The sequence below is a fragment of the Gracilinanus agilis genome, chromosome 4 (assembly GCF_016433145.1).
Source record: "Gracilinanus agilis isolate LMUSP501 chromosome 4, AgileGrace, whole genome shotgun sequence".
Taxonomy (NCBI): domain Eukaryota; kingdom Metazoa; phylum Chordata; class Mammalia; order Didelphimorphia; family Didelphidae; genus Gracilinanus; species Gracilinanus agilis.
The window spans coordinates 473,057,579-473,076,729 of NC_058133.1; the positions used below are offsets into that span (position 1 = coordinate 473,057,579).

The window sequence follows — 19,151 nt, forward strand, 5'->3', positions numbered from 1 at the left end:
AGGAACTGAGGCAAATGGGGTAAAGTGACTTGCCCAGGGTCACACAGCTAGTAAGTGTCTGAGACTGGATTTGAGCTGAAGATAAGCCTTCCTAATTCCAAGCCCAATGTCTATCCACTGTGCTGCCTGTAGCATCCAGTGCTTTCTGATCTTTGCCCTGGAGAATTTATGAGGATTACCTGAAGCACCAAGTCTGGATTAATGAAAAGTGATTGACCGGTGATAACTGAAGAACTAATGCTTGTTTTTTAATTATGTGATCATCTGAACTGCTAACCGTGTCTTAACTTGAGATCCTCCTGAGCTGACTTTAAGGAACAGGATAAGACTTTGTAATTAACTTTAAGGATAAGACTTTGTAATTAACAGCCCGCAGTTTCTTGCAAACAACTTAAATGCCAGTCATTAAAGGCAGTGTGTCGTTTAGCAGGTTAAACATAGCCTCTATAATTTTGTTCACTCAGTTGTAATATAGCATGACTAAATGGCTTTTTGTTTAGCCTAGCCTTGTGGGCACCTTATTATGATCATCTCTGCTCCAGAGTCTGCTCCTTAGCTTTCAGGTCTAAAAGTTCAATGTGGTTATTTCAACCAAGGGTGATAAATGATGTCAGTAAATTGAGATATACCAAGTAGACAAACAAGAAACCAATTTGTGAACTCTAGTACCTATTTATTGATTTATAGTAAGAGAGATTTAGGGACTGTCCTTCTGCATAAGGATACTCCTTGACCTTCCCACTGAGTAGATCTGTGCAAAAGACCAAATTATAGAACAGAAATTTCTTTGGTAAATGTCGAGTCAGAATAAAATGAGTTAATGTCCTCGAAAGCTTTTTTTCCCCCAAGTTATGTTAGTCTAATGAATTGTCCTTCTTTACTTCAGGGATATTACTGTCTGAATAACTAGGAACGATTGTTAAGAAGTAGAATACATTCTTTTCCTGACAGTATTCCACAGCTACTGGCAAACTCTACTTACCAGCTTTATTTCTAGACTCTGGAAAGATCACCTCCTTTCTGTTGGAGTTAGAGTTTTGACTCAAGGAAAATCACTTGATTTCTATGTGCTTCAGCTTTTTAGAGGTGAAGGGGATGGTGGGGGGACATTGGGAAAGAATAAAACCCTGGGGTTTTTTGTTGTTTTTTTTAATTAAGAAAATTTTTTTCTTTAAACCCTAACCCTCTGTCTTTTAATCAATACTGAACATTGGTTCCAAGGCAGAAGAGTGGTAAGAGCTAGACAATTGGGGTTAAGTGACTTGCCCACAGTAATATAGTTAGGAAGTGTCTGAGGGCACATTTGAACCTAGGATTTCCCATCTCTATGTCTTGCTCACAGTCCACTGAGCCATCCATCTGACCTTGTTGTATCACCTCCCCACCCTTTCCCCAGCCCCATCCCACCCTTGCCTCTTCAGTAAATTCTAGCGGCTTCCTATTATCTCTAGGATCAAATATAAAATTCTTTTTGGCGTTTATAACCCTTTGCAGCCTGGCCCATTCTTGTCTTTCCAGCCTTTTAATATTTAGCCCATCTCCACAAACTCCAGCCCTGAATTCCTTATTGAGGACTCTCCATCTCTGATTTCTCTGTCTTTGAACTTGGCTGTTTTCTATGCCTGAGACACCTCCTCCCCTCTGCCTTGTGGCTTCAATAGCTTCCCTCAAGACTCAGCTCAGATCCCATGTTCTTTAGGAGGCCTTTCCTGGAACCCCAGTTGCTGATTCCTTTTCTCTGAGATTACCGCCTGTCTGCTCTGTGTCTGTCTTGTATTACTGGTTCTTTGTCTCTTACTATTTATTTCTTCCATTAGAATGGGAACTCCTTGAAGGCAGGGACTATCCTAGTCTTTCCTTGTGTCTCCATTGTTTAGCACAGTGCTTGGTACATAGTAATTACCTAGTGTATGACTTGGGGAAAGTCATTTAACTTCAGTGTTCTCATCTGTCAAATGGGGATGATAATACTCAGCCATAACAGTTTGATAGAAGGAAAAAATTTTATAAAACCTTAGAATACCCTGGAAGTGCGAGTTGTTATTCCATCAGTAGTCATCATAATATTCCCCCATTTTTGGTATACTTTCTTTATGTGGTGTGATTTTAAAGTTTACCACTTACTTTGTTGTTTAGTTATTTTTTAGTGGTGTCTGACCCTTTGTGACCCTTTTTGCAGTTTTCTTGCAAAGATACTGAAGTGGTTTGCCATTTCTTTATTAGCTCATTTTACAGATGAAGAAACTGAGACAAACTGGGTTAAGTGGTTTGTCCAGGGCCACACAGCTAGGAAGTGTCTAAGGCCAGATTTGAACTCAGATTGTCTTGTCTTCAGGTCTCATATCCTATCCACTGTGCCATCAGATGGATGACTCTTGGGTTACAGCAGTGAATACCCCTTAATCTCATCAGAATTGCTGCCAAATCATCCTAAACATAGCAGGCTGTCTTGTCTCGGAGAGAGTTTTGAAGACAGAATTTGATTATCTATGTAGTGTAGATTATTGTGAGCACCAATCACAAACGGTGCCACTTAGCCCGCCATTTCTCCTAGCTCTTGCCTCTGCCGTCACATCATGGAGCTTCCATTTTTAAACTCTGCTTTGCTTGAAGCCTGCTCATGCTATCTGGCGTAGGCAGCTTAATTTCAGACTTTGTTGGATAATTTTTTTTCTTCTCCTTGCTTAGATCTCTGTCAACTTCAGCCTCTTGTTGACTGGCACCCCTATTCAAAACAGCCTCCAGGAGCTCTACTCCCTCCTGAGTTTTGTGGAATCGAGTCTCTTCCCAAAGGACCAGCTAGAAGATTTCATTCAGTGCTTCCAGGATGTTGAGAAAGAAACTGATTCAGGCAAGTTTCCTCTCTTTATCCCCTCTGAAACCACCTCCAAAAGGCATGAAGTGCCTTAGCAATTTAGGTATTCTTTACTAATCATCACCTGGGGTGTGTGAACTTATTTTGTGTGTGTTTATTTTGATAACTGTATTTCACTAGAATTGGTTTCCTTGGCAATCCTATATATTTTTTATTTTCTACATATAACAATATGATTCTGAGAAGGTATCCCTAACCTTTACCAGATTGCCAAAGGGGTCCATGACTCAAAAAAAGGTTAGGAACTCTGACTTCAAGAGTTCAGAGCAGTAGCTACAGGCAAGCCAAACTACCCTTGCCACCTTTGGGGCAGAGGGAATGCAAGTGGCAAGAATGGTGAGCCCTGCTGCTCATTAATCTCCTAGAGACACTCTTTTCTCCCTCATCTTGTATTCATTCTCTTGTCACTTCCGTGTGTTCACATTGTCTTCCCTGCTAGGACTGGAGCTCCTTGAGGGCAGCAGTTGTTTCATTCCTGTCTCTGGGCCCCCAGTGCCTTGCACAGAGCCTGGCTCTTAGTAGGCACTAAATAATTGATGGTTAATTGATTGATTGGAGGAGAAGAGAATTGTTAACCAAGAGAAACTTTCTCCAGGGTGATCTGGAGAGCCTAAGTGTCATAACAACATCTGCCTTGCCTATCACAGCACTATTCTGAAGGCAAAATGAAAATACTAACAAATATAATTTTTTTTACCTCCATAAAGTCTTTATAAGATGATCAGTGTATTATCAAGGGCATTTTTGATGAAAATATGAGACGGGAACAGGCAGACTTTCACAAGGAATTTTCTGCAATAGAATACATCTTTGCAGATCCACAATTGACTGCTATTTAGAAGTCTGAAGGGTCCTGCAGAAATAAGTATATGACTCTGGACTAGTTACTTAACTATCTCACTTTGCTCATGTAAAATGAGGATAGTAATCACATCTCTTCCCAGAACTGGAAAAGAGAACCTGAGATACCATCTAGTCTGACCCCTTCAACTTATAGATGAGGAAACTGAGGCCCATAGAGGGGAAGACTAAAATGAAATAATATATATATAAAGTGCTTCATCAACCTTTGAACTCATAGGAAAGCTGCCCTGTAAAAGTGAGGTCAACCCTACCCACTTGACCCTGGAGGGAACAATTAGAGTTGGTTGGTGGATATCATCAGGGCACAGTTTTTAGTTCAATATTAGGAAGAACTTCTTAATGATTCACAGAATCTCAGAGTTGGAAGGGACCACAGGGGGCCGGCCATCTAGTCCAGCCCATACCCGAATAAGAATTCATGCTTCAATGTAGTGAACAAGTCACTTGCATAATAATTCTGGATGGATAAAATGTCAATCAAAGATAAAAATACACACAGGGATAGGAGAAGTTGAGATTGAAACAGGCCTGTGGCACTTCTTTTGGTCTCAGACAGTCTATTTTTCATCTGGAGAGGTCCCTCCAATTCAGAGAACCTGGGGAATAAAAACAGCAGTGGACTGAGATGGGCAGACGTGGGCAGTGGGACAGGCAGAGTGATGAGACAGAGAGATGGACAGAGACAGCCAGAGGGACAGACACAAAGGGCAGTGGGGCAGAAGTGATTGCTGAACACAAGCAGTAGAATAGTGCTAAATCAGAGATCCTTAATCATCTTTGTGATCCTCGTAAGCATTCTGGTGACTCCCCTGGATCCCCTTCTCTGAATGGTGTTTTTAAATGCATAAAATAAAATACATGGGATTGAAGGGAAACCAGTTATAGTGAAACAGTCATCAGATTAAAAATTTTTAAGCCCCAGGAAGAAGCCCAGGCCATTGATCCTGTCAGAGCAGCATTTCCAGCTCAGATGTAACATTTTAGAGCATCTTTCTGCCTGTTTTTCATGTATTGAGCACCAGAGGGCGTGCCTAGCATTGTACACGAGAGACCTGGCATTAGCTACTCTTCCTGTGAGTTGGAAAGAGAACAGTTGATGAGTGCCTGATGGCATCACCACTCAGGGCTTTGAGTCTCATAGCCTGGCTCTCTTCCCCTTGATTCTATTGCTGTTTCTCTGTGACCCTGGACAAATGACTCCTTGTCCCCATTTGTTTGCTCAGCAGTCTAATAATTAGGCAGCCCAGGGGCAGCTAAGGGGCTCAGTAGATGGAGAGCCAGGAGGTCCTGGGTTCCAATCTGGCCTTAGACATTGTCTTAGCTGGGTTATGGTGACCCTGGACAAGTCACTTAGCCCCCATTGCCTAGCCCTTACCACTCTTCTGCCTTGGAATCAATACACAGCTTTAATTATAAGATAGAAGGTAAGAGTTTAAAAAATAAAAAGTTAGGCAGCCTCCTTAGGAAATACCAGGACATCCTGGTCTATCAATTAAGGATGGATCAAATGTAAATTAAAGCCAAAACTCCCTTTGGGTGATGGGGTAGATTGAGATCCAGGCAGGCCTGGGGCACTTATTCTGATCTCTGGGAGTTGATTTTTTATCTGGATTGGCCCCTAAAATTCAGAGAACTTGGGGAATAACTATCCCACTCTGGGTGGTGGGGATAAGCATTTTACAACAAAGTGCCAGGCAAATGTAAAAGGGTTTTGTTATTTCTGATAATAGGCTTATTTGTCATGCCTTCAGAGGTGCCCAGTGGTCAGCTAATGATTTTTCTCTGTAAAATCCAAACTTAGCCTGAGGGATTTTAAAAGGAATTACCACCTCAGACTGTCAGTTATTCTCTAAGTATCAGTCAGCCTTTGGTAACAAAAATAGCTAGTCTATATAAATTTTTTTCCCTGCCTGGGATCCCCCAAGGAGAAAGGCTGGGAGAGGAATGTAGGAAGTTGGCCAGCCTTTCTCATTGTCTGGGATGAATTCTTACTTGGCCAGGGCTGGCCTTAGATAATAACAGGGGTCCTTCACAGAAGTCTGAGTGGGGGGCATTACCAGGAGGGCTATAGAAAGGTCTCTAAGAAGTTGAGAGGAGGAGCTCAAAGGAGGGGGAGACCCACCAGACTGGCAAATGGTGGTCATCAGATGGTGGCTGGCAGCCCTGAGTGTCTGGAGGAGTGGGCACAGAGCTTGCCTAGTAAATGGCTCTGTTGGCATTGCACTTTTCAGCAGACTCATGGGGTGCCATGTTTGAACTTTCCTCCCGCAGCAGCGGAACTGCATAAACTCCTGAAGCCCTTTCTGCTCAGGCGGGTTAAGGCTGAAGTGGCCACAGAGCTCCCCAAGAAGTCAGAGGTGGTCCTCTACCATGGCATGTCGGCTCTGCAGAAGAAGTACTACAAGGCCATTCTGATGAAGGACCTAGGTAACCAGAGGATATAGCTTTGCCTGGAAGAGAAGCTAGAATCTAGGTTTGGGGGAAGAAATTATATTGCGTTGACACTATTAATCGTAACTGCTATCATTTATAAAATAATTTAAAACTGCTTAACAAATGTTATCTCATTTTGTCCCCACAACCACCACCAACACAACAGTAATGATATGTTCACATATTATATGATAATTATAATACATATCATTATCATCTAACATATAATTAATAATAATAATGCTAGCTAACAGCTAGCACTTACATAGCACCTACTATGCATGTGAGGTGCAGGTCAAGTGCTTTTACATGTTTGTTAAATGCTTTAAAAATATATCTCATTTTATTCTCATGACAACCTTAGGAGGTAAATGCTATTGTTATCCTCATTTTTAGATTATTTATTTGAGGATTATCATCTTTAGTTGAGGAAAGTGAGGTAAGCAAAAATTAAGTGACTTGTCCAGGGTCACACAACTAAGTATCTGAAGTTGGATTTCAGCTCTGGTCATTCTAACCCTAGGCCAAGCACTCTTATCTACTATGTCTCTGCAGTGCCTTTAAGAAGAACAGGCATGAAATGAAGTGCTTAGAATTCAGATTAACTTTCAAGTACTACATTTGGTGTAGTTGAGGTTTTCTTCACTACCATCATTGTCATTATCATCATCATTCTTGGTGGAGTTTTTCTTTCACCTAATTTTATCATCTCCTTCTGGCCCCATAATGGTAATACTAGGATGGAAGTCACAACTTTTAATATGCTCTCTTTTATCTAAACTTTTTGACCTGTTGTGGCCTATCAGAAGTTTTACAGACTACAAGAATTCTTGTCTCATTGGGTTCACTATTTAGTAGACTAATTAGAGTGGGGGCTTTTTCTCAACTTAATTATTCAGCTTACATTCATTTGACTCATTGTTCTACCATCGTTTGACAGGAGTTTACCGATTTTGATTGAATTTGGAACAGTGTAAGAGGGTGTCAAAAGACAACTTAAGATCAAGTGAAGGTTTAGTCTGCCATCTTGAAACTAAATGGTTGAAAACAAAACTTGCCAAATGGGCAATTTTTCCTGTAGTTCATTTAACATAGAGACATTCTATATAGATGTATGATACTATAATAAACAAGGCCTCCAGCTCACTAGTCTCTTTATTTCAGATGCATTTGAAAATGAAACAGCCAAGAAAGTGAAGCTTCAGAATATCTTATCACAGCTCAGGAAGTGTGTGGGCCACCCTTATCTGTTTGATGGTAAGAGAATGCCTCTGTTTCTCTTAAAATTTTTACCGGTCAACAGTTAGCAGGTTTGTGTTGAGAGGGGTCCTACCAACTTATGTGGACCTCCTCTTTGACTCCTCAGAACCACAGATCCAACCTTGATTCCAGAGTTGAGAGGGGTTATTTCTTTGTCCAACTTATTTGCAAAGTTGTGGTTAGAATCAAGATGAGCTACCCTTGTAACTTGGCAGCCAAAAGAGCTGATATAATTTTAAGTTTCCTTAAAAGCAGTGTAAAGAGTGAGACCACATGTGAGTGGATTGTGTTCAGTTCTGGGCACTAGAGTTTAGGAAGGTCTCTTGGCATGGAGCATGGGGCTGGAGCTTCATTTTCTTAAGTCCTATTTTCTGAGGAAACATCTGGTAGGAGAATAAGAGTCAAGATCAGTCCTTATTAGGACTTAACATTTTCTTTGTTTCCTTACCACACTCTTGCATCTACAGTCTTCCTAACTTTTGTCTTGCCATTGGACTTAGATGACTGGAAGAGTGAGTGAGGCTGATGACTCTGTACAACTGCGTCACTTAAATCCAATTCATGTTTGAGTCAAGACATCACCCATGATGTCATTGTTCCTATTTGAACAACACTTTCATACTACCCTTTTGGCCACCTAATCCCTCCCTCCACCTCCTCATGATGTCCTGTCATAGTCATCCATGTTCTATAATTATCTTCACGTACTCAAGCTAATAATATATATTTTGGATGCAAGAAAGCCTCTATTTCAAACCAAGAAAAGAATACAAAAAATTTAAAGACTTTATAGTTGCCTGTTAACAATCAGAAAACTACTTCCCTCTCTGGAGTTCTTCAGATCCACATTCCCTTCAGAGACTTCAGTAGTCTTCTAGAGTTTTATGGCCAACCTGGGCTTTGGATTCCCTCTTTTTATCTCAGGAGCTCCAATAGAATGTAAGCGTATTCTTTTTATATTTATATCCTCTGTGCCCAGCACACTGCATTGTACATTGTTGGCCCCAAATAAATGCTTGTTAATTACTTCCCTGTCCACATCCTGTGGTTCCTTCAGCAAATCTGGACCACCAAGAAGAAAAGAATTCTGAATTAATTCACATTGAAGTGTGTATGACTGATGAGATCCTTTTAATCCTTAGAGAGATATTTGCTTATTAAAAGAGACCGCTTGGTAATCCAGATAAATCCCCAAATGAAAGGCTGTTTGTCAATGGGATGTTTGTGAGTGGTATTTTGAGAGGAGAGGTTTAGCCATCTGGGTTCCTATAGAGCCAGAGATTATTAATTTTTTGTTGGATATGCGATACCTATGGGCCCCCTCTCAGAATGATGCTTGTGTTTACATTTAGAGGTGGAGGAAATGCTAAATTTCAGTTAAAAATGAGCAAAAATCAAGATTTTTTTTCCATTGAAGTTCACAAATTCCATAAAAATACTTAGATTCATTCAAGGAGACCCGGGCCCCAGGTGAAGAACCCTGCAGTGTGGGTTATGGTAATCTAAGAATACTCAAACACAGAAAACTTTGCATACTATCCTATAGGGTCCTTACGTAGAATCTAACCTCCATCTTTGCCAGGAAAGACTTCATTTCTCTCTTTAGAAGTGTAGCTGGTAACAGCACAAAGAGTTCATTCAGACTGGCACTAGTTTGGCACTCAGGACGATCTTTAGTTCACCTCATGGAAAGGATGCAGGACCACAACCAGGACGACGTATACCCACTTTGGGGTCACGACTTCCATCTCAGCTACTTTTCTGTTCCAGGTGTTGAGCCAGAGCCTTTTGAGATTGGAGACCACCTGATTGAAGCCAGTGGGAAACTTCACCTGCTGGATAAACTGTTGTCATTCTTGTATACCAGGTATCCATCCTCTGCCATGAAACCTTTCCTAGCCCAGCCATCCTTCAGTGGTCTTTCCCTTCCCTAATACACTGTTTGCCTTTGGACCCTGGGGTCCTCTGATCTCTGATGGAGACACCCCATGGTGCCTAGATGCCCTGGGCTTGGGAAATCTCTCCCTTGCACCCCTCTCTTTTCTGATACTGTTTCACTTTTTAAAAAAAACATTTCTTTCTGTCTTAGGATTCATACTAAGTATCATTTCTAAGGCAGAAGTGCAGTAGGGGGGTAGGCACTTGGGATTAAGTGACTTGCCCAGGGACATCCAGCTAGGAAGTGTCTAAGGCCCAGGACCTTCAGGTCTGATACTGTTTCCCTTTCATACCAGTCATCTTTTTCCTAGCTCATTGAGCTCTGCCACTTATTCCCCAAGGTTTATGGCATTCCCAGACCTCCAGGCTTCAGTTGTCTTCTGAAGTTGGAGAAGGCAGCTAAGGATGCCTAATGGATAGTGTACTTGGGCTTGAAGTCAGGAAGATCTGAATTCAAATTTGACCTCAGACACTTGCTTTGTGACTCTGGGAAAATCACTTAACCTCTGTCTGCCTCAGGTTCCTCATTAGTAAAATGGAGATAATGGTAGCAACTACCGTGCAGGGTGAGGATCAAATGAGATAACAATTGTAAAGTACTTAGAGCAGTCCCTGGCACATAGTAGGCTCTATGTAAATGTTAGCCATTATTATTATTCTATAACCCTGCTCCCCAGTAATAGCAAACTAACATTTTAGGCATATACATTTTCAAAGTACTGGTTTCTATCTCTCTCCCCTTTCCAAAGTCTCCTTCCTGCATGGGGAATTTAACCCTTTGTCATTGTCTTTGTTTTGCTTTATTGAGACCTTTTGGGTTTTTATGTCATCCCCGATATCCTCCTGCTTCAGATCCTTCCTTTTAATAATTAAAAGCAGCTAAGCAAAACCAAACAACAAAGCAACTTTTTGAAAGTACATACAAGGTTCTCATCCCCCTACCTGCCCCAAGGGGAAGGAAATGGACTTTATAGTCTGTTTTCCAAGGCCTTTAGTGTAATCATTTTATATATTAGTTTCCTGTTTCTATTTTCTTTCCTCTTCATCAATTCACATATCTAATTATGTTTTGCCAAATTCTTACTTTTCATTTTTTACATAATAATAGCCTATAGGGCTATGAGGTAGCACAATGGATGGAGTGCTGGGCCTGCAGTCAAAACTGAGTTCCAATCTGGCTCAGACACTTACTAGCTGTGTGACCCTACTGTTTGCCTTCGTTTCTTCATCTGTAAAATGAACTAAAGAAGGAAATGGTAAACCACTCCAGTATCTTTGCCACAAAAACCCCAAATGGGACCATGAAAAGTCAGATACGACTGAAAATGACTGAACCGCAACAATATTCTTTTACATTTGAATACCATCATTTGTGCAGTTATTTTATAGTTGATGGATTTCTACTTCATTCTAGTTTTTTTTTTTTACTACCATAAAAACCATTGTTAGGAATATTTTGATAGACTTAGGGCCTTTCTCTCCATCTTTGACCTTTTATGATGCTTTTGAAAGAAGATTTATTGCAGCACTCCCTTAGGGGAACATCCAGTTGGATAGGAATTTGGTGGTTTATATCATTAATCAAGAAATCATCAATAAACTTTGACTCTGTCCTGGGCACTGTGCCAGGTGCTGAAGATCAAAAGACAGAGATGAAAAGGGTAATCATGACATAAGAGGCAAAGATTCTTAGTTTACTCCTAGTCTGCAATACCAATTACAGGTTAATCAGTCGTTATTCTTGCCCAACTTCTGAACAGGCTTGGCTTTGACATTAACTTAGTTTTAATTCTGTTGTTGTGGATGTGGTGGGTCAAGGCTTGCCATTTCTCAAATCTTCTAAGTCAGTTTCTTCAGTCTTCAGTCATGGGCTATGGGAGCCTCCTACCTCTGGGAGGAATTGATTCCGGGTGTGGAAAAGATGGGAATTACCCCTGGGATGCTGTTTTTATTGTAGATATATGTGAAAGGGAGCTGGGAGAATGGGGTGCCTTATATACCCCCAGGTCTTTGGAAAAGTGAGTTTACAGGAGTTCAGAGGAAGGAGAAGTAGATTTCCATGGGCTGAGATTAGACAAAAGTAGTCAGCTCCGTGGGATGAGGGACTGTGAAGACTAAGACCCTAACTCTGTAGTGAGGAAGAAGCAGTCAAGATGTCTAGAGAAACTGATGGGGGCCACACAGGGAGCACTCTGACAAACTCAGAACCTAAAAAGAGTCTAAAAATGGAAGCAAGAGAACATGTACAAGTGAATACAAAAATGTGGCAAAGAAGAAGCAAGGCAGTTCAGTGGATGGAGAGCTAGGCCCAGAGAAGGGAGGTCCTGGGTTCAAATGTGATCCCGCTGTGTGACCCTGGACAAGTCACTTAACCCCCATTGCCTAGCCCTTACCTATCTTCTGCCTTGGAACCAATGCACAGTATTAATTCTTAGACAGGAAGGTAACGGTTTAAACAATTTTTTTTAAATTAAAAAATAAAAGAGTGGCAGGGTCCTAGAGTACGAGAGAAACTCATTCATCCAGAATGAATAGAATTTTCCCCCTAATGTTCAGGATGACAAGAAGACTGTAAACGAGTGAAGGTAGGGAGAGAAGCAGGGGAGGGGAAAAGGTTTCTCCTTGACTGGGATGAGATGATGATAATGGAGCAGGAGAGATGGCTCCACACTCAGTTTGCTGAGGCGAAAGGACAATAATCATTTATCAACATATATTTATTATGTACCTGCCATGTGCCAGGCAGCATTCTGGGGGTGGAGGACAAGTATAAGAAGTGAAACAATCCCTACCTGCAATGAGCTTTAAAGGAGATTTTGTGTGTGTGTGTGTGTGAGTGTGTGGTGTGTAGAGTGTAGACATTTCTGTATGTACATACGTATAGATATAGCATAGAATGTGAACAAAAAAATTGAAATAGAATGTGACATATATACACATACACACACACACACACACACACACACACACACACACACACGCTCTGAATTAAATGCAAGGTGTTTGGTCCCCTGCTATTGGAGAATCAGGACAGGTTAGCCTCCATCATTGTCTTTCTCATGACATCCTTGGGGACAGTGTGGATATGGGACAGGCAGGTAGATATGGAAGAAATGGAACTCCTAAGAGCAGTGATGAATAAAGTGGCGTCATCATGGAGAAAGCTCTGGAAGGTAGCTGGGCCCTTGCTTTTAAACTATTCTCCAGTTTTACCTCTTCCTTGGATGAAAGTATAAATAGCATTCCTATTAAATTTGTGGATTTCACAAACCTGAGCGATAATTAACCTATTAGACAACAGACTTGAAATTCAAATAGATTTTGACAGGTTAGAGCAGGGGTTTTAGCCATTGGCGAAACTAAATAGCAACAAATGCACAGCCCTGCTCTTGGAAAAAAAACAAAATCTATCACATCCCTAGATGGAGGCAACAAAGGGGTTTGGGTAGAGGGGAATCTTGCAAAATCTTAGTTTATTGCAAGCCCCGTGTGACCCATCAAAAAGCCTGCCCCCATTGAAGGCACACCCGCTGAGGCAGAGTGGCCTGGGTCTAGAGCAGCATCCAGAGGCCATTTGTCCTGGTCAGGCCCCCTTTCCATGTCTAAGTGCTAGACTTCGAGAGGTTTCAGGAGGCCAATATAGATAGGAAGCAGACTTTGAAAAAAATGTCATAGGAGGATTTTTAAAGTAATTAGAGATTTTGGAAGCTCAGAGAAGCCAGTGAGCAAAGGATTTGTTTTCTGTTCTTTGCAAGGTTCTCATGGAGAAGGGGAGAAGCTTGACTTTCATTGTTCTACTTGGCCCTCAAGGGCAGCATCAGGATCACAAGGAGAAAGTTATAGGGAAGCAGATTTTGACTCAATGTGAAAAAAAAAAGCCTGCTAGGTTTTAGGATTCTGTTATAGTGGAATATGCTTCCTTGATGTGAATTCTCTGCCTCTGGGGAAGGGAGGAGAAGGGAAGAAGCATTTCTTTGGTATCTGCTGGGAACCCGGCACTGTATTAAGCACTTTACAGATATTATCCCATTGGACCCTCCCAACCACCCCTGGAGTGAGAGAATCTATCTCAGTTTTAGTCAAAGAAACCAAGATAAACATCAGTGGTGGTGGTGTAGGGTCACCCATGAGGAAGTGTCTGAGTCAGGATTTGAACTCAGGCCTTCCTGACTCCAGACCTTGTGCTCTGGGCCACTCAGACTAGAAGTCTTCAAGCAGATGCTGGGGCCTCACCTATCGTTCAACTCTAGAATTCTTTGACTCCATTATCCTTAGCTAGAATATTGTTTCATTTCTTTCTCCTATTTTTAGTTGCTCATTTAATAAACACTTTGGACTATTTTTCTATTTGAAGAGCATCATGCTAGATGCTGAAAGAAATGTAATGTTTAGCTAAGTAGGTGAAGAGACCCAAACCCAAGTAATTATCACAGAAAATATGGAATAAGTATCCCAGAGCAGCACAGAAAAGAAAGCTGCCTCTTGGAGGCAGGATTTGAGTTAGACTTGAAAGGATGGGTTGGAATTCTGTAAGGGAAGAGGAAGAAGGCATATCTCTTGGCAGGGGGAACAGTGTGCACAAAAGCACAAAGGTGGGAAAGTACAGTATGTTGGTGGACAGAGAGTCCGGTTTGGCTGGATTGTAAGGTAGACACTAGAAAAATGGAGGCGTTGGCTCCTGGGTCCAACAATAGGGAGCCTCTGAAGGTTGTGAGTTAGAGAAGTGCAGTTGGTATGTCTTTGTATAAGGGAGGATCCAGGTGAAGGAATCAGAAGAGCAGTGGGAGGGTTTGCAGACAGAGGTCCAGCCACATAATCAGAGCACATCCATGGGGAGGGCATCCATGAGGACTCAAGCATATTTTGGGCTCTGTTATTAAAAGGCTAGCATGGAAGGACATTGCCTACTATTTTACTGTTTCACTATTTTACTGCATGTAAAATTATACCAGACTGCTTGCCCATGTCAGGGAGCTGGGAAGGGGTGGAGGAAGGAGGGCAAGAATTTGGCTCAAATTAAAAAAAAAAAAAAGATTAAAATTTGTTTTTTCATGTAATTAAGGAAAATTAAAAAAAAATTTTTTTAAAGGAAGATTGAAGGAAAGATCTTGGATCGCATGGCTGGGATGTCTTCAGAGTACTTTGAGCCCTTTAAGCCAAGTAGCAGGGACAAACCAGATTTCTTTCTTTCTTTTTTTTTAAACCTCATCCTCTTGGGGCAGCTGGGTTGCTCAGTGGATTGAGAGCCAGGTCTAGAGACTGGAGGTCCTAGGTTCAAATCTGGCCTCAGACACTTCCCAGCTGTGTGACCCTGGGCAAGTCACTTGACCCCCATTGCCTACCCATACCACTCTTCTGCCTTGGAGCCAATACACAGTATTAACTCCAAGACAGAAGGTAAGGGTTTAAAAAAAAACAAAAACAAAAACACCCTCTGCCTGAAAATTGGTATTAGTTCCAGGGCAGAAGAGTGGGCAGGGCCAGGCAATGGGGGGTTAAGGGACTTGCCCAGAGTCATACAGCTAGGAAGTGCCTAGGGCCATTTTCGAACTCAGGACCTCCCATCTCTGGTCCTGGCTCTCGGGCCAGCTCATTGCCCTCAGGACAAACCTGATTTCCTGGACCTGGAGAGAAAAGAGGCACCAGGGTTGGATTTTTTCAGACCTTCTCCAGAGTGCTGCTATGGTGGGAAATGACAGGAAAGCCTTCTCTCTCTTCCCTCAGACACCACCGGGTTTTGCTGTTCTCCCAGATGACCCACATGCTGGACATCCTTCAGGACTACATGGATTACAGAGGTAACTTCCCTCAGCCCCACACTTGCCTTGGAGTCTAGGTGGGCTCCTCATGGGATGAAGGGGGAATAGGTGTAACCTCTGGTGGCTGAGAGAAGGTGCCCCGCCTCCCCCCAGGGCTGCCTGAGCCCTCCTTTCCTGAATTCAATATGGGTCATAATCTCAGGTCCTCTGAGCCCCCGAATTCAGGGTACGTGCAGGGCGTCCTTCACGCCCCAGTATGCCAGTCTCTTTTGCATCGATGTGGATTTACCATGCTTTGTTCAGGAAGTATGAATACAGACTTGCCCTCCTGGGCCATCCCGCTGGGGAGTCAGGATTGGGAGGAGCCCATGCCCGGAAGCGAGGACCCCAATGACAAACTCAAAGGGTTTCAAATGATCTTAGAATTCTTTCTGGACCTCAGTATCAAATCCAGGCCCCCCAGCCTGCCTTCCTGGGTGCTGCCCTTCCTCAGGTTCTTCTGCTCAGATCTAGCCACGTGACGCTGCCTCATTTCTACTTCCGGTGTCATTTCCCTTTCTCCGCTTTCCTGACAGCGTCCTCAGCACTTAGCTGTGGCTTGGGCCAGGACGATCCTCCTGCAGCCCCCTCCCCCACCTCGGCTCAGTCTTCTTCAGGCACTGCAGGGACCTCCTAACCAGGGAATGGGGTTGTGCTTAGCAGGGCGCCTGGCCCCTCCCCCGCTTTACCCGAACTCACTCACCCACCCGCTCCTCGCCCCTCCCCCCAGCCTCCCAAGTGCCCCCTACTGACCAGGTGGGGCTAACACAGGGTCAGAGACGCAGCGGACTAGCGGGCAGTACCTGAGCCCTTGGGTGGGTTCTGAGGATGAGGCTCCTACTGAGCACCAGGGGCATTTCAGCACCGCCCCAGGGCAGGTACTGCAGAGGGAATCCCCACAGACTTCAGTGTGAAATAGTATCATTGGGATGCAGTAAGGCTGCTCCATTAGAATTTTTTTTTTAAACCCTTACCTTCCGTCTTGGAGTCAATACTGTGTATTGGCTCCAAGGCAGAAGATTGGTAAGGGTGGGCAATGGGGGTCAAGTGACTTGTTCAGGGTCACACAGCTGGGAAGTGTCTGAGGCCAGATTTGAACCCAGGACCTCCCGTCTCTAGGCCTGGCTCTCAATCCACTGAGCCACCCAGCTGCCCCCTGCTGCATTAGAATTTACACTCCAATCCTTTTTTGTTGGTGGCAGAAAACCATGGAGTCAGAATTCCTGTGCCAAGAAGGAGAAGGGAAGGACTTTTCCTCATTAGTAACAGTGTTGGGGGAGGGGGGAAGCTAAGTGATAAAGGAACCAGTAGCAAGGTCCTATAGTGTATGGAATGATAGACTTGGAGTCAGGAAGACCTGAGTTCAAATCTTGCCTCAGGTACTTATGAACTGTGTGACTCTGGACAAGTCATTTAACCTCTGTCTGTCTCAGCTTCCTCATCTACTAAATGAGATAATAATTACACCTACCTCCAGGGTCATTGGGAGAATCAAATGAGGTAAGATTTGTAAGATGCTTTGTAAGCCTTTAAGTGCCATATACATGTTAGCTGTCATCATCATCATTATCATCCTTACTGGTCATTTCTTAATTTTCTGAGTTAACAATATAGTTGAAATCATTCATTCATCCTCCAACAAACTTTTCCTCTGGGGAAGGTACTTTTAGCCCTGAGCCTAGCAAATTGCGTCAATCAGAGTAACATCAGACGAACAATGATTATGGTACAGATGGCACTTTTATGCAGTAGTTGTGTTCTTAAAAGTTGTGCATAAATCAGTTTTATTAATTATTTTAAAAACTGGGACAGTTCACCATGCTCAGTCCCTTTGTGAATGAAAGTATCCCTTTACAAAGTGAGTCATGGCCTCTTTTTTTTTTTTAATCCAGATTTTCACATTGGTTTGGATGGGTGTTGGGATGTAGCTGTGTAAATAAGTAAAAGGAGGAAGTTTCAAGACTGCCTTCATTTTTGGCTATTTCTCCAAAGAGTTCTTTAAAAGTTTTTTATTTTTTCTGTTTTCTTTCTGGAAAGGCTACAGCTATGAGCGTTTGGATGGGTCAGTGAGAGGAGAAGAAAGACATCTTGCTATTAAGAACTTTGGACAGCAGCCCATATTTGTTTTTCTCCTGAGCACCAAGGCAGGTAAAGCACACAAGAATTAAAATCCAGTGATTGCCACCTGGCCTCCTTGCTCCTTGGCCACAGACCCCCAGCCAGCTGTCTCACACACAGATGTGTGAATAATTGTGAATAGGTCGGTGCTGATCACTTATTGCTACTGGAAAAACAAGCATTTTTCTACTGATATTGGGTCAACACCGTCATCTTCATGTCAAATAGAATGTAAGTTCTTTGAAGGCAGAGAGACTATTTCCCTTTTGCCTTTGTGTTCCCAGCACCTAGACTCTATATACATATATGTGTATATATAAATATATAGCCCAGTAGATAGTAGATGTTTAGTAAATGTTTATGGATTGATTAATTACAACATTTAATAATCATTACTAATTATTCAATATTAGTTATGTTCATAATGACTGACATTAAATCAGGGCAGAAGGTCTTTCCAATTGCATCCATGCATGATACAGATGAGAATGTAGTTCCAGAGATGGTTAAGACAGAATCCATTGGCCAGAAGCCAAAGCCATTCTGAAGCACTAATTGTACTCCTGCCATCATTTTTTAACCTTAGGATGGCAGTTTTCAGTATTTAAAAGGCTTAAATTCTTTTCTTGAAATGTAGTTATACTATAGCAGTATTGGTAGTCCACATTCCTATTAAAAAAAAAAAAAGAAACTTTATCCTCATGGAGCAAGCTTGTTAAAGGCATTAACTCTCAGGCATATAATTACAAGACAGTGTGCCTATCCTTAAACAAATCTTCTCTTAACTATAGTGTTCCTTCAAGTTATTGTCCCGTATCTTGTCTCCTTTTCACTAGAGACTACCAGAAACTGCTGGACTAACTACAAGAAGAAACAGCTAGAAAAGCTGGCTAACCATTGCTTCCACTTTCTCACTTCTGCTTCTTTTCATCCTCCTGTAATGTGGCCTCCATCCTCACCATTCCACTCTCCCAAGTCACTGATGATCTCTTTAATATTAGATTGAATGGGTTGGGAGCAGCTAAGTAGAGAGAGTCCCAGGCCTGAAGATGGGAGATCCTGGGTTCATCATGGCCTCAGGCACTTCCAAGCTGTATGACCCTAGACGAATCACTTGACCCTCATTGCCTAGCCCGTATTGCTCTTCTGCCTCAGAACTGATACTTCGTATTTGATTTAAAGACAAAAAGTAAAAGTTAAAAAAGTATTCAGTGGTCTGTTCTCAGTCCTCATCCTTCATGACCTCATTGCAGTGTTTGGGCCCTGTTGGCCTTTCTCTTCCTTCTGGTTACTCTCTTTTCTTTGGGTTTTCATGACAGTATTCTATTCTTTTTCCACTCATCTAGCAGACCCCTTTGCAGTGTCCTGAACCCTATTCTCTCTCACTCTCTCGTTCCATCATTTCAATTTATCAATCTCCATGGATTTAGCCATCATCTCTGGGCTGGTGGCTCCCAGATCTACATAGGAAGCACTCTTCTGACTCCTGATATCTAGCAGGAGCTTTATTTGCCTACTACACAGACATTTCTACCTGGATATCATAGGCATCCATGGATGGGAGCATATCCATGTTAGATCTCATCTTTCCTCGCCTCCTCCTTCCCTCTACCCCCTTTCCCTGTTTTTGTTCTGGACCCCACCATCCTTCTAGTCACTCAGGTTTGCAGTCTTTTTGAGTCAACCTTAATTCTTCTTTCCTTCACTGTCTCTTCCAACTACTTAAATCATCCAGTCTTGTTCATTCTACCACTGCACATCTCTCAAATCTACCCTCTGCTCTCCATTCGTTTGGCTGCCACTGTAGCTCAGGCCCATTGCAATGACCTCCTAATTGGTCTTCCTGCATCCAATTTCTCCCTTCT

At 42.5% G+C, this 19,151-nt stretch overlaps 1 protein-coding gene across 2 annotated transcripts in view; it reads left to right on the forward strand.

Annotated features, from left to right (window-relative positions):
• CHD1L (chromodomain helicase DNA binding protein 1 like) overlaps window positions 1–19,151 on the forward strand; it is a 54,971-nt gene that overhangs the window by 14,422 nt on the left and 21,398 nt on the right. For both annotated transcript variants that reach the window (XM_044676056.1, XM_044676057.1), the window contains 6 exons: window positions 2,689–2,851; window positions 6,011–6,166; window positions 7,337–7,429; window positions 9,203–9,299; window positions 15,095–15,168; window positions 17,206–17,316. In XM_044676056.1, the coding sequence (XP_044531991.1) occupies window positions 2,689–2,851; window positions 6,011–6,166; window positions 7,337–7,429; window positions 9,203–9,299; window positions 15,095–15,168; window positions 17,206–17,316 (694 nt within the window). The remainder of the gene's footprint in view (window positions 1–2,688; window positions 2,852–6,010; window positions 6,167–7,336; window positions 7,430–9,202; window positions 9,300–15,094; window positions 15,169–17,205; window positions 17,317–19,151) is intronic.